The sequence below is a fragment of the Gavialis gangeticus genome, unplaced genomic scaffold, assembly GCF_001723915.1.
Source record: "Gavialis gangeticus isolate Ggan-Ray unplaced genomic scaffold, GavGan_comp1, whole genome shotgun sequence".
Classification (NCBI taxonomy): Eukaryota; Metazoa; Chordata; order Crocodylia; family Gavialidae; genus Gavialis; species Gavialis gangeticus.
Genome location: NW_017729022.1, coordinates 123,937,379 through 123,950,494, shown reverse-complemented (window position 1 = coordinate 123,950,494; position 13,116 = coordinate 123,937,379). Strand labels below are relative to the sequence as shown.

General features: G+C 40.9%; 1 protein-coding gene across 2 annotated transcripts in view; it reads left to right on the top strand.

Annotated features, from left to right (window-relative positions):
• Positions 1-13,116, top strand: part of KIZ (kizuna centrosomal protein) — a 148,191-nt gene that overhangs the window by 64,055 nt on the left and 71,020 nt on the right. The window contains exons 6-7 of one of the 2 annotated variants that reach the window (XM_019516122.1): positions 989-1,268; positions 11,037-11,171. In XM_019516122.1, the coding sequence (XP_019371667.1) occupies positions 989-1,268; positions 11,037-11,171 (415 nt within the window). The remainder of the gene's footprint in view (positions 1-988; positions 1,269-11,036; positions 11,172-13,116) is intronic. The other variant, XM_019516123.1, reaches the window with a different exon arrangement.

Here is a 13,116-nt window from a genome sequence, read left to right as displayed (position 1 = left end):
AAAAAAAAAAAAAGATATAAATGCTGTGCCTCCCCACTACTGCAGTTTAACTCTGTGCTGGTCAATTGTAGTAGTACATTTAGGCTTTGTCTCACTACTGTTAGATACATCTTTATTCTTTCCCCTCCCCTATAGTAGGGTGGCAGAGGACTGAGGTTTAATCCCCAGTGTGCCCCAGAACAAGCAATAGTGCCTTAAGGAACGAGACTCCAGCTAGCTTGGAGACTGGCTGCGAGCAGGTTCCCTACTTTCTAGCTGAGTAAATTACACTGTGTTGGGAAGGCTATTTTTGATACCTCCCCACCAAGCAGAAGCACCAAGCCTCCTAACCTCCCCCTTCCCCTCTGTTAAGCAGCATGAAGGTGAGTGCATTTGTACATTGTGGAAAATCTGGATTTCCATCGGTCACAGTCAGTTCCTGTTTTTGAAAGGTCATCTGTGCAAGCATTACGAGTAGCACCTTTTGGAGAATTAGAGTTTATTTTTCGGAAATCAGTGGCATTCACGTGAGAATAATTCATATTCCCCGTCAGCGAGTGGATTTTCCAAGCCTTGTCTGACTGTCATAGTGTGGCCTATGATTTAAGAACAAAATCAAGTACAATGCTCAAATTTAGTCCCTTCTCTCTATATCTGATCACAGCAAAATGAGTGGTCTGAGAGGAGATCTTGTTGCCTATTGAGAGCAGTTTGCATTGCTCTGTAAGACCTCTCTACAAGACTTAAGTACCATATTGGTAGGTTTCAGACAGTTGCATCCATCTCACTATGCCAGAATGTTGATGGAACAAATGGAAAATGGGTATTCCTAGGGGAATCCTGAAAAAAATTGCATAAATGGCAGATGATTTATAATGTATGAATGACATGTTTCTTGTGAAGTAGGTGAATGTGTTAAACAGCATCTATGCCTCTTTGCAGTACTGTTGCATATATTTTGTTGCAATAGTGTTAATATGCTGGTAATACTTGTCACTTTTTATTTCAGATTCAGGTCATAATGCAGGTAACCTGTGGCCCACTGGAGACGTACAGGAGCTGGAGAACGAAAGTTTAGATACCAGCAGTGACCTCACAGTTTCTGTGAGTGAAGAGGATCAAATAATAAACGTGGCTGACCAACTAGATGGCTTAGGAGATGTGGATAGCAAGATGGCCTTAAAATCTGTTAACTTGAAAAAAGAAAAAGGAATCCAACCCACAGAAGACCATTTTTCTTTGCAGACTGGTGCCACAGATGATGATCCTTCTGCTAATTCAACAATGCAGTAAGCCATTGTGTGTTTTCTGACCATACTTTAATTGTTATGGGGGAGGAGGTTGTTCCACTGTTAGTGACTGTCCAATGCATTATAGTAAAATACAAACACGAGTAGCCAACTTTCTTACCTCTTACAAGCAAGCATCTTGATAAGAGGTGTATTTTGTAATTTATTAATTTTGGAAATCAACAAACAATTTGTTTTGCCTGTTTCTATCTTCTTCATTAAATGCACATGATTAGTGTTTTCCCTTATTTACATGCATGCCTTGAATGTGATGATAGCTATGGCTGTCCAGGCAGTCTTTTGAGGTAATTACATTTTTCTGGTAGTTAAACACTATAGCCCTTCTACTTAACAACTTTCAAGCCCCGTTCAAGAGATATGTAACCATTGCCTAGAAATGCATTGCTTGTTCACTAAGTCCATTTATGTACTTTTTATGGCCCATGTTCTTCTAGTATTGGAATGTCTCATGGGCTGTAGTGGGTGTTTAGGGAAATATGACTCACAATTGCAGGGGGTGAGCTGGTGCACAGGATAGATATTGGAGCTAAGTCAGTCATGCAGGAAAACGCATCTTGTTTCCTGAGCCTGCTGTATCTTGTGGTTGGCCCCCTCCATTTGGATGGAATGTATTACTGTAACAGAACAGGTATGGCATGCTTATTATGCCACAGACATTTTAATCTCACAAAATCGTTTGTTTGTGTGAACCTTGTTACGTTGTTCTGCTTCTTCCATTCTGCCTCCTTTCTCCACTCCACTCCCAAAGGGATGGCCCTTCTTTACTCTCCTCCCAGCTCTTTCCCCACTTCCTAATTCCTCAGGGAAGTCATCCAGTACTGCTGGTCACATGGGCAGAACCAGGATTTCAGAAAGGGTGTGTGTGGGAGCAGCAACCTGTGCTGCAGGGGTGGCTGCACCCCAGCTCCTAGCTTCTCCCCACCCTGCCATACCAGGGCAGGTAGACTATATTGCAGGAGCAGCAACCAAGGACTTCCTTTTAAGTCCCTCAAGCAGGTAAGAATTTTCCTTCCACACCTTCTTTTTCTCTTTGTGCTCAGCAGCATAGTCCCTCCCCTCTTCTTCCATTCTCCCTTTCCCCCACCTGCCACTGCCCCAGCTGACCCAGGGCTGGTGGCAGGGCTCCAGAGGGATTTTGCCCCGCTGCAGCTAGGCTGTACCTGGAACCAGGCTTGCCTAGACATAGCAGTGGATAGGTTCCTTTCCTCTGTGCCTGCTCCTGAGCTGGCAGGAAACACTATGGGGACTGGGCGGGGAGGAGGGACCTGCCTGCTGCTGTCATTATCCCTGACTGAGCCTAACTCAATGTGGAGCTCTACTGGAGGGGGCAGCAGTGTATCTGGAGCTCCCCTGTCCTTGCCACATCCCGGAGGCAGCCAGCGACAGCAGCAGTGGTGAGCAGAGGAGTGGGGACAGGGAAGGGGAGGGGAAGGGCAACTGGGCATGGAGGGGAAGTGGAGAGAATCTTACTTGCTTTGGGAACTTAAATAAAACATCTCCAGTTGCTGCTCCTCAACTTGGTTGACTAAACAGAGGAGTGCGTTTATACCACTTCCCTCTCTGGATCCACCCCTGGCTGATCATAACCAGTTTCTGTTGCAAGGTTTCCTTCCCTCATGTTCCCTCCTTTACCTTATTTTTCCATCAGCTGTTTTTCTTCCTCTTTGCTATCTCTAGTATCTAACTGGAAAAAGGTTCTAGCTGTGAACTTGACAATGCCTACTTTTCTTCAGTGGCACATTTACCTGCATTTCCTCTTTGCTCCTTTTACTCAATTCAGCTCCCCCTGCTGCCCAGCCTTACAGTTAAGGATCCTGTCTTCCTGCTAGCAACATTTTTAGGGAAAACCCCTTTTCTCCCACATGCACTTTCCATTAGCCTTCTAGCTTCTATTGGAATTTTCCCTTTATTTCTGAACAAGTCACAACAAATATTTACAGATTAAATGGTTAAATATCAGGTGGTGAGTAGAAGCATATGGATTAGAATAGGAATAAAAATTGTTGCATTAGGTTGAGAAGGAAACTTACAGCCAACAAAAACAGCATTTTTATCCAACAAGAATGAATGAGGCTTGTAGAGGTTTTTGGTTTTTTGTTTACCAGTTTCCCTGCTGCCAGTTTTTTCTCTTTGGTCATTTGTATCTGTGTGTTTAACATATCTGTGCTTTTTATGTAGGCACATGTGCATGTAATCTTACTAGATAATGATTTTGATAGCAGTTTATATTATAAAAGATGAGTTGAGCACAGAAAAATATAAACTCCCATTAAAATACACTTCTGTAACTACATCATTTTAAATTTGCAAACCATGGATCAGACCATAGCTTACTTAAGAAATTTCATTTAATTTTAACCTAAATAGCTTTTACACTGTTTTTCTTTTGTACAACACCTGTTAATCATAACACTTCATAAGAAAGTTTGATAAAGTGTTTGCTTTTGCCAGAAGGGTCATAGCCGAGCCAGTGGTAATTTAGCCTTTTGTTCTGTCCCTGTAGATCCTAGTTATTTTCAGCTGTTGATAAACTGATTGAAATACTGTATGGTGTTCTTGAAGCCTGGACAACTTGCAGGAAAGCTTTCATTGTTCTCATTACTATATTTCTGGAATTTATCTGAACACTGAATGCAAAGATTTTTCTTTAAAATTATGTCAAGTTGAATGTTTCTGCTTCTCAAGGTCACGCAAATGTGATCACTATTTTGCATGCTTCTGCAGAAGGTACCCATATTAGGGTTGTTTTTAAATTAAAATGAAGGTGGAAGGTGGAATAGAAAATACTTGTATCTGTGACAGACCCTATGGAATATCAGGTGGTTTTTAATAGCTAAGTTTACTACTTGGAAGTATTGTGACCCCACTGTCCCCCACTCCTGAAAGTGAAACCTTAATGTTTTTGTAGTTTTCAGTGTGACTTACAAGTGGAAGGAGAACCTGTTTGCAAAGTTATTAAGTGATTAGTAAATGAATTTGTGGAATGAATAGATGAATAAAAATAACTTTTATAAGTATGTTTGTATGCATATACAAGTACATGCAGATATTTGTGCACATACATGCCCACATAAGTGCGTGAACACATGCACATATACCACACACAAGACCTGTTTTTGTAATGTGGTCTGAATGTATATTTATTGGTGGTCTTCTAATCTCCAAATGGCTTGTTTTAACAGTCAGACATTCCATGGAATTATAATTTACTAAAAATAAGAAAAGGCTAGTACATTGGCTGCATTTGGAGAAATGGGCTTGTAATTATGAAAAAAATGTATTAATGTTTTATGTAATTGAAATAGTTTGCATCCTGTTGGTGTATCAGTTCTTTATTAAGCAATGGCTTTGTAATGTCGGTGCTAACTCTTCTATTCATTATCTTTCCTCTTTGGTTCATTTGTATATTTCAGACCTATTGGTTGGAATTAATAAGTGGGGTGGAAAAGAGAACACACAGACAAACAGTTCTGAGGTCACCGTTTCACTCAATTAAAACCAAACCAAGCCATAAAGAAAAAAAGATCCTTATTGCACACTGACAAGTCACTGGCTTACAACTGACATTATCTGTATCAAAGCTACTGGAGAAGCAGTTTAGCCTTTCATAGTTAACCTCCACAGATATGATTGCAACCAGGTCTTTTGTTTTTTCTTTAAAAGTGTCTTTCAGACAAGCCTTTGTACGTCACATTTTACCCCAGAGTGATTTTTTTTACAGCCCAGTTATAAGTGTTCGAAGTATGATGTTTGTCTTGGAAATACTGACAAGCTGTTAACTAAAAACAAATGAGTAATGCTGCTATGATAACAGGTTTTTAAAAGCTTGTTATCTCTCTCAAGGATGCACACTTAGGTGTAGCACTTTCCTAAACAACTGAATGAGACCATTTTGGTGCTCAGATTATTAAAATTAACAAAATATAATACCAGTAAGTAAATTTAGCACAGTTTTGGACTGACAGATGATTTTTTCTCTGTCTCTCTTTCCATAAGATATGGACAGTTCAAGTGTCTTTAGAACATTCCACCATCACCCTCATTATGGGTTGAATTTACCAAATAGGGTAGATAAATAGTTTGTTTTAGTACCTGTTCAATTTTTGGTCTCTCTGAGACTGTTAACAAGTATTTTAGGTTTTGCTCATTTTGGTTGTAGGTTACATGATGTCACCTTGCTTACTAGAAATGGTACTTAAGACCTGCAATTCATTCTATGTAAGGTATTGAACAGCTATCAAATAACAACTTTTGGTCTCTAGTGACTTGTTACAGATTTGAACTGGTGAACTTGAGGTGAAAGGTTCCACATCCTTTTACCATTCCTCAAAGCCATCCAACCCTTTATTTAAGGGCTTAAAAAAAACCCAAACTCTGAGAATTAGTGCACAGAAAGATGATGACTATTTTAAGGCCTGTCGTGAAGGGAAGGGGGGGCAGGCAGAGCTTATGCCTATGTTGCTTCAGCTGCACTGAAGAGGACTTAGCGCAGATGGATGGTGCATTACAAAATGTAACACATAATTCAAGCTGTCAGCTTAATCAGACTGTTTCCAGGAAGCAACCTGTAAAAGAGAAGGACCCCTTGTTTGCTGACCTCTGATCCGTAGCCTGCTGCAGATTGTCATACATTTTGTTTTTCTTTATGTTGGTGTCCCTTCCTTCCCCTTCTTTTTATTATTGTATTCCCTTCAAGTGGCTCCCTGGAAAGACCACCCAGAGGGAGTAAGACAATAGGAAATGAGCTAGCCACTAAAATACAGGTTTTGTTAGACTTTAGTAAAGAAAAAGCACTGTTTAACTGCATATGTGATCTCTCTAGTACTATTGTATGTATTAAAAGTCTAAAAACCTGAACTGGATACAGAACTGTTCAGACTTAATTTTTTCATTGTTTGCAAACATTGCTATGGGTAAACAGGGCTCTAAGTGTATTTCAGCATGTCAGTGGAACTTAGCAGAATTCAGTGACATTGTATTTCAGCTTTTTATATGAGGGATCACGACCAGTCTTCCAAAATGAACAAAATATAACATGCTAGTATATGTTACAAAAAAAGCCTTGTTTTGGTTACCACACTTCTTAGATAAAGCTTTTAGCCCAGCTGTGTTGTTGCTTCGTGGAGTTCTTCTGTTGAAACTCCTTAACAAAGCAGGCGGTCTGAAATCAAAATCTGAATAGCTATTTACACCGCTGTAAAAGGATTAGCAATCGTCTATTGTTACAATGTTTAAATCTTAATTTGCATCATTATAGAAGTGTAGCTTCATCAAAATCCCTGCTAGGTCTCAGTTATGTTTTTGTACCTGTAGGTGGTCACTAGATTTATTCTGTTAGTGAACGTAAAGGAACCAAATTGCTCAATGTGTCAGTAATTTTAAGACATTATCTCTGGAACAAATTGACTTTGTAATAGCATTAAAACTGTCCAGACTCTTACTGTATATCTGTTCTTACATACGGTTTCAATATATGCAATGACAGGAAGATAATCTGTGTGTTATGTTAGGCTGTGCAGTGGAAACGTATTTCATGTAAAGGGTTTCTATTGGGCTAACAGGCACATATTTTAACTGTGGGTGGACCCAGACTGCAGAACAGAGATCTGGATTTGGAAGTATCTATTTCATTTTTCAGATGCACTCTGCTCTAAGTCTTTAGTTCAGGCCCAACTCTAATTTAATACAATTATTATAAACTCTGCCTGTCATAGGGATATTTAGACACTGAAAGTCTACTGTATTACTTTTCCTTTGCAGGAAAAATAGTTCAGCAAAAGGCAACAATGATAGTCTTGTAACCAATTTGTCTTGAGAAGAAACGTTTTTGTGACCTTTATATCACACAGAGATTTACAAATCTGTGTATATAATATTCCTTTAGTTCCAGGGAGAGAAGTTCTTATCTCTGTTTAAACTTTGAACATTTTATTTTTATCCAGCACAGGCATTTATATTACAGCAGGTGCAGGCAGAATCCTCTTACACATACAGGTGACCTTCAAACAGAAAAAATCAGGGGCTTGTGCTTTCTTTTTTTGTTTTTATCTTTATGGGCATGTCCAGAAGAGTGTGCATGTGCAGTGCCTCAAAGCTGTTTAAGGCACCACAAATTGCACATGGTGCACATGTACCCATGTGCTACACTGCTAATTTGTAGTGCAATGCAAAAATTTGATACTGGAAGATGTTCAGGCTCCAAGCAGCCGAATTAGCACCACTGCTGCCCTGGGAGGCCCTCAGGACCCAAGATAAGGCTGGTGTGGCCAGCACAGGGGCTGGCCCCAGCCTCTCCTACTTCATCCGGGTCAGTTTGCCATGTGCCAGAGCGCACATGTAGGGGCATGCCTGGGACAAGATGCTGTAGCACAAATGTGTCACTGCTTTTTGTGCATGGGGAAATGCACTCTTGTCTGGAAGCACGCTATGAGCGTTATTTTTAGTTTAGAGGTTTCCAGGCCCAGCTAGCATGGCACACTGATGGAAGAACAAGTTCAATGATGACATCACTGCAGGATGAACAACTGAGAGGGAAAGGGATCTTTGATCAGATTTTAATTTCAACATCTAATTTACATTTTGGAAAAAGTATGAGTCCATTAAACTTTCAGCAGCACCACCACTTCAGTGAAAGTAGAAGATCTTACAAAATACACACTCTGAGATTGCTAGCAGGTCTTCCACCAAAGTCCTCATCCTTTCAGAAAAGAGGGAATTGATCATTTTCATATATATATTTAAAAATAAAATAACCCTGTACAACCAAGAAAACAAGCCTTAAAAATAAGCACAGCTTTCTCAGCCTTTTTAATATGTAATAAAGAAGCAGAGGAGAGATCAAATTTTTGCAGGCCTCTTTTAAAATGCAATACAGTTTCCTTTTAACTTCCTGGAGGCATTCACTACTTTTAAAAAATGCTCACTTTTTTGGAACTGAAAGTTTTCCATACTTCTTCACTCTTCAAAGATGGGTAGTGGGGTTATAAGTATGTGTAAAAACAAAACAACCCTCCTCATCGCCACTGACATGAATACCTTCCTTTCAAGCTATTTGTGAGTACGGAGATGAGGTAGAAAAATACACTTTATAAGTTGGTAAATTCTGGTGATACCTTTTGATCAAGAAAGGCAGAAGTTGGGAAAGTTGAAATTTGATGTGAAGATAAATCCCCATTAGGGTTTATAACATTATTTTGATCTGAGGGGGAAAGGGCTTGATTGTTGAAGTTAAAACATTTGAAAATCATTCCTGAGTATGCTGGGCATGCTCCATCACAAAGTCTTTATAAAATGTAACTTTTGACCTGTGCTCCTTGTCTCCCTCACTTAAATGTACAAATGTCTAAGAAGCGCCTCCCCTGAGCAAGTCCAACAAAACGCATTTAGAGTCTGTAGAATGAGTCATTTGGGAGCTGAGCTAAGCTGCAAAGTTAAGAAAAAATTCAGAAAAGTCAGCAGCAGGTTGCTGTTATCACTAACTATAATTCTAACAATTATAGCAATAATAATTGCATTGCTGCAAGTGAGACTTTCAGAAGTGTTCATTGTTGGCCTTACATTGATCTATTGAAGTTGATAGTAAAAATAGAAATTGTAAATCTAATCCAATAACTTTAAAATTCATTTTTATTAGTTTACCCCAGGCTTCCCAAAAGTGTGCGTTAGAAAGTTTTTTCATTAAATGGAAGAAACAATATTCTACCTTCTGGATCCCCTTTTATTATTGTCTTGTGCTAACTCATTTTTTGTATTTTTTCCCGTTATATATTCAGATTGGGTTCTCACTGTTATTTCACATGCCTCTAAGAAATGTAGAATTGGGAAGTGACCCCCTAGACTGAGGGGCTCAACCTCTGGTCTGCCGGCTAGATGTGGCCTATGCCACCATGTCATCCATCCAGTGGAGCTCTCTGTGGGTCCAGAAATTTGGTGGCTGGGGAGCAGTGGCACTGCTCTCCTGCTGCCACATTTCTCTACCCATGAGGAGCCTCAGGCCCTGTGTGCCAGATGGGGTGGCGCCAGGGCCCTATTGCTGTGTGGGGGGATGGGAGGGGGCAGCACTGGGCCCTCATGACCCAATCCTGGCATGTGAGGGCAGGAGGGGGTGGCACCGGGCCCTTGTGGCTCAGTCCTCATTATGTGTGTGTGGGGGGCGTTGGGCACCAGGCCCATGGGACCCGATTCCAGTGTGCGGGGCAGGGAGGGGTCAACACTGGGCACCAGGGCCCAATCCAGCCCATAGACAGGCTTCACACCACTCTGGCCTGTGAAGCCAAAGGGCTGAGCACCATTTACTTAGGCTATCAAATCCAGTTCCCTGTAACAAATGTTTAGACCAAAATGTAAAGCAACCAACCTTTGTGTAGAAAAATCTGGAACATAGTCCAGGATGCTCTAGAGGCCTTTGGGACTTGAAGCAGCTACACATCCAGCTCTGGTTCGTGTTGCTACCTTAGTACAGACCTGTGAACAGGCTTATTAGCTTTTTGTTTTGGTTTTTTTTGAAAGGCAGAGCTAACTAACCTGGGCTCAGCACCACAAGAATGAGCTTGCTCCTGAGGGGAGCTGTGTTAACTGGTTTATAATTAGACCCATCTGGGGCTCTGCCGTTCAGCAGATGTGTCAGAATATTGCTGAGTGCTGTGGGAACCTTTTGGGGTTGCAGGACTGGCTGATTCGGGACCAATCTTTCAAATTCAAAATAGAAATCCTATTTCAGGATTTTCTTTCGGGATGCTAGGACACAACCCTGACATTCAGGCCTATCCTTGAACATTCAGGGTGATTGGTCACTTCCCCAAATGGATACACACAAAACATTCACTCCAGCTCTTCTGACAGCCACATTTTTTTTTCTCCTGCTTAATATGCCTGAACATATGGAGGATTTTTGGCCCAAAATTTCTTGTTGTGGGACCTTGAAGGGTGGGGAGGAATGGGCGATAGCATGCATCATGCCATACGTGCATATGTTTTCAGCCACCTGATTACCAGTGTCATTGGCTCTGGGATCCAGTGTGTCCTTTTTGAAGCTCTTTGACATCAAGGGGTGGAAAGTGGTATGTGAGCAGTAGAGTCTTTTGGACTAGAGATCTGATGTTGGGTTGGGGCGTTGTGTACTGGATTATAATTATGAATTCTTATTCTTTGTGGACAAGTCTACCAAGGTTTCTAAAAACCAGAACAAAGTACAGTTTTCTGTGAAATTGGCAGGAGCACAAGATAGTCCCATTAAACAGGGATGTTTTGTTTTCAGGGACAAATGTTCACCCCAACTAAAAATAAAACACATGCTGCTGCTGTCAAAATATCTAATCCTAAACGCACAAAGAGACCACCAGCAGAAATGGGAAAGAATTATTGGAGTCAAAGGAAGCTCTTTTTTTGTGTGTGTGGAGCTAAAGCAGTATTTGCCAAGGGGTAATTCTCAGTTTTACTAGCTATACAGTGGCAGCTCTAGCACCTTTTTAAAAAGCTGTTATTATTTATGGAGTTGTCTATCTCATATCTGTGCCTTCTCTCACCATATTTGCTTACTTTATTCTAGGAGTCTGCCTCCATTCAGTCTTTTTATCAAGTGTCTTAGCTATTTTGTAAGCTTGTGAATGAAAGCCTAAAATAAGGATAGAAATCAAAATATTTTACTGTTTGCTCAAAGGCACATTTTATCTACCTGTGTCTGCCTGACTTTGTTCTGCGGAATTGGGTTTTAACAGCTTTAGAGCATTGTCTCTTGTCTCTCTGCAGGGATTGTTTATCATTTGAAGGATTCTCCCATTTATTGCAGTTTATAGAAGATTTGGTGGAGAAAGCAGGCCTTGAATACATGACACTGTACCAACGTGGAACCATAAGTGCCTCAAAAATGAAGCAGCTAATAAGGTTAATATAACTTTCAGTTCAACTTGACCATTAAAACTTTAATGTACAAAGCAGAAATTAGAGAAGAGTATAGTATATCTTATTTCCAAATCTTCTCTTCTATATTTGCTTGCTTGGTTTATGTCCTCTCATTATAAGGTCCATGAATAAACATTTCTTTATGGTATAACTATGATATGTTGATTAACTACAAAGTTTGGATTTGGTTTGAGTGAGTAATGACTGGAATTTTACCCCTGACAACAGGACTGTTATCTTTTGAGATTAGGAGCTGGTTGTCTTTACCCTCTAGGTGCCAAGGGGTAGAGGCGGAGACAGAGCTGCTCTCTACATATTACAGGTATTGCTCAATTACCTGGAGACCAGCTACATGTGCAAAGTAGCTATCATATGATAAAAAGGTTCAAGCAGCTCTGAAGTTAGACCTCAAAAATGTGTACTAACTTTTTATAGCTTGTTGCTATGGAGCTTTAATTTGTTCATGTAGGAGGGAATCCCCTGCAGCTGGGAGCTCCATCAGCTGACGGGGCTCCCAACCACAATGCCTAGCCTGAAACCCCCAAGCTCTGGGGATTGCAGCATCCATGATCCCCAAGGCTTGGGGATGCATGAAACCCCTGGCCCACGTTGGGCTCTGGGTCCTGGCTGTATCTTGCAGACAGCTGGGGCTGAGTCCCGTAGCTCACATGAAGTGCAGCCAGGACTGAGAGATCCTGCAATTGATGTGTGAGGTTCAGCCAGGACTCGGAGCCACTGTCAGGTGAGGGGACTCTTGGTCTTATCTGCATGTGGCCCCTCACAGCTGGGAGCCCCTTCAGCAAACAGGGCTCTCAGCTGTGGGTGCCTGCTTCTTGCCAATGTAGGGGGAGCCCTGCACATGTGGCACGGCAGGAGGCGTGATTGCGTGGATCATGGATTAGATCCAATCTCACCTTTACCTGCATGTGTAGAGGGAGCTAGAGAGACCTCTCCCCAAAAACAGCTCTGTGTGTCTGCACTAACAGTGAACTTCTTGTGTGCTGGTGTTAACAGACACTGTATGACTAAAGTATGTCTTCAGGAGCTGTAGACTTTAATTCAGGAAAGATATCATTGTTTGTATAGTCTGTTCCATGAACAAACTGGGTTAACCAAACGCATCTTTCCTTCTGAAAGTGGACAGTGATTCTGATGCTAATATGGGGAAATGGCGCCAAGAACGTTAAAGGAATTCCTCCTTTTGTTGCCAGCAGAAAAGTGCCCTGAAGGCCAAATGGTAACAAAGATTATATCTAAATAGTGGGGTCACATTATCTTGTTCCTGCCTGAAACTTGCCATTCAGCGCTCTACTCTTCTTTCCTTAGTCATAGAAGCACTGGGGTGAAAGTTCTTGTTGCTTTTATTTTACTAATGGTTGGCTTAATTAATTAAATGCTGCTATGCAAAAAAAAATGTGTGTATTTGTTAGGGCTTTCTTTTAGGGAGTCCTGAGAAGAGTTTCCAAATTAATTCAGAATGCTTTGCTTGGACAAACCTGTGAACCAAGACCATGAGTTTGTCTCTTATTTCTGCAAACACTTGTGCCCATGCTAAATGTTTATGCATGGGGGCAATTCCAGTGACTTCACAGGGATTACTCATTACAGGGATCCTGGTTTTCTGGGTTTAAAAATCCAAAATTCTTTGATTTAAACATCCAGTGTTTTTTCCATTATTTAAAATGAAATGCTACTATATGTATGTATTAGTTGAACACCATGTTTTATTGAGAAGCTTTAAAAATTTTAAAGCAATTTGGAAGCCTACCAGTGTCTCAATTATTACAGTAATATACATTCTAAATACCTGTGTATTTTGGTGTTTGATTTTTGGCTTTTTTATCATGGAAAAATCAGATAAATTTGCTCCTCTTCATTCACCAGAATGTGGGTCCAGCTGTGGCTGTTCTCTCCCCCCCCCCCCCCC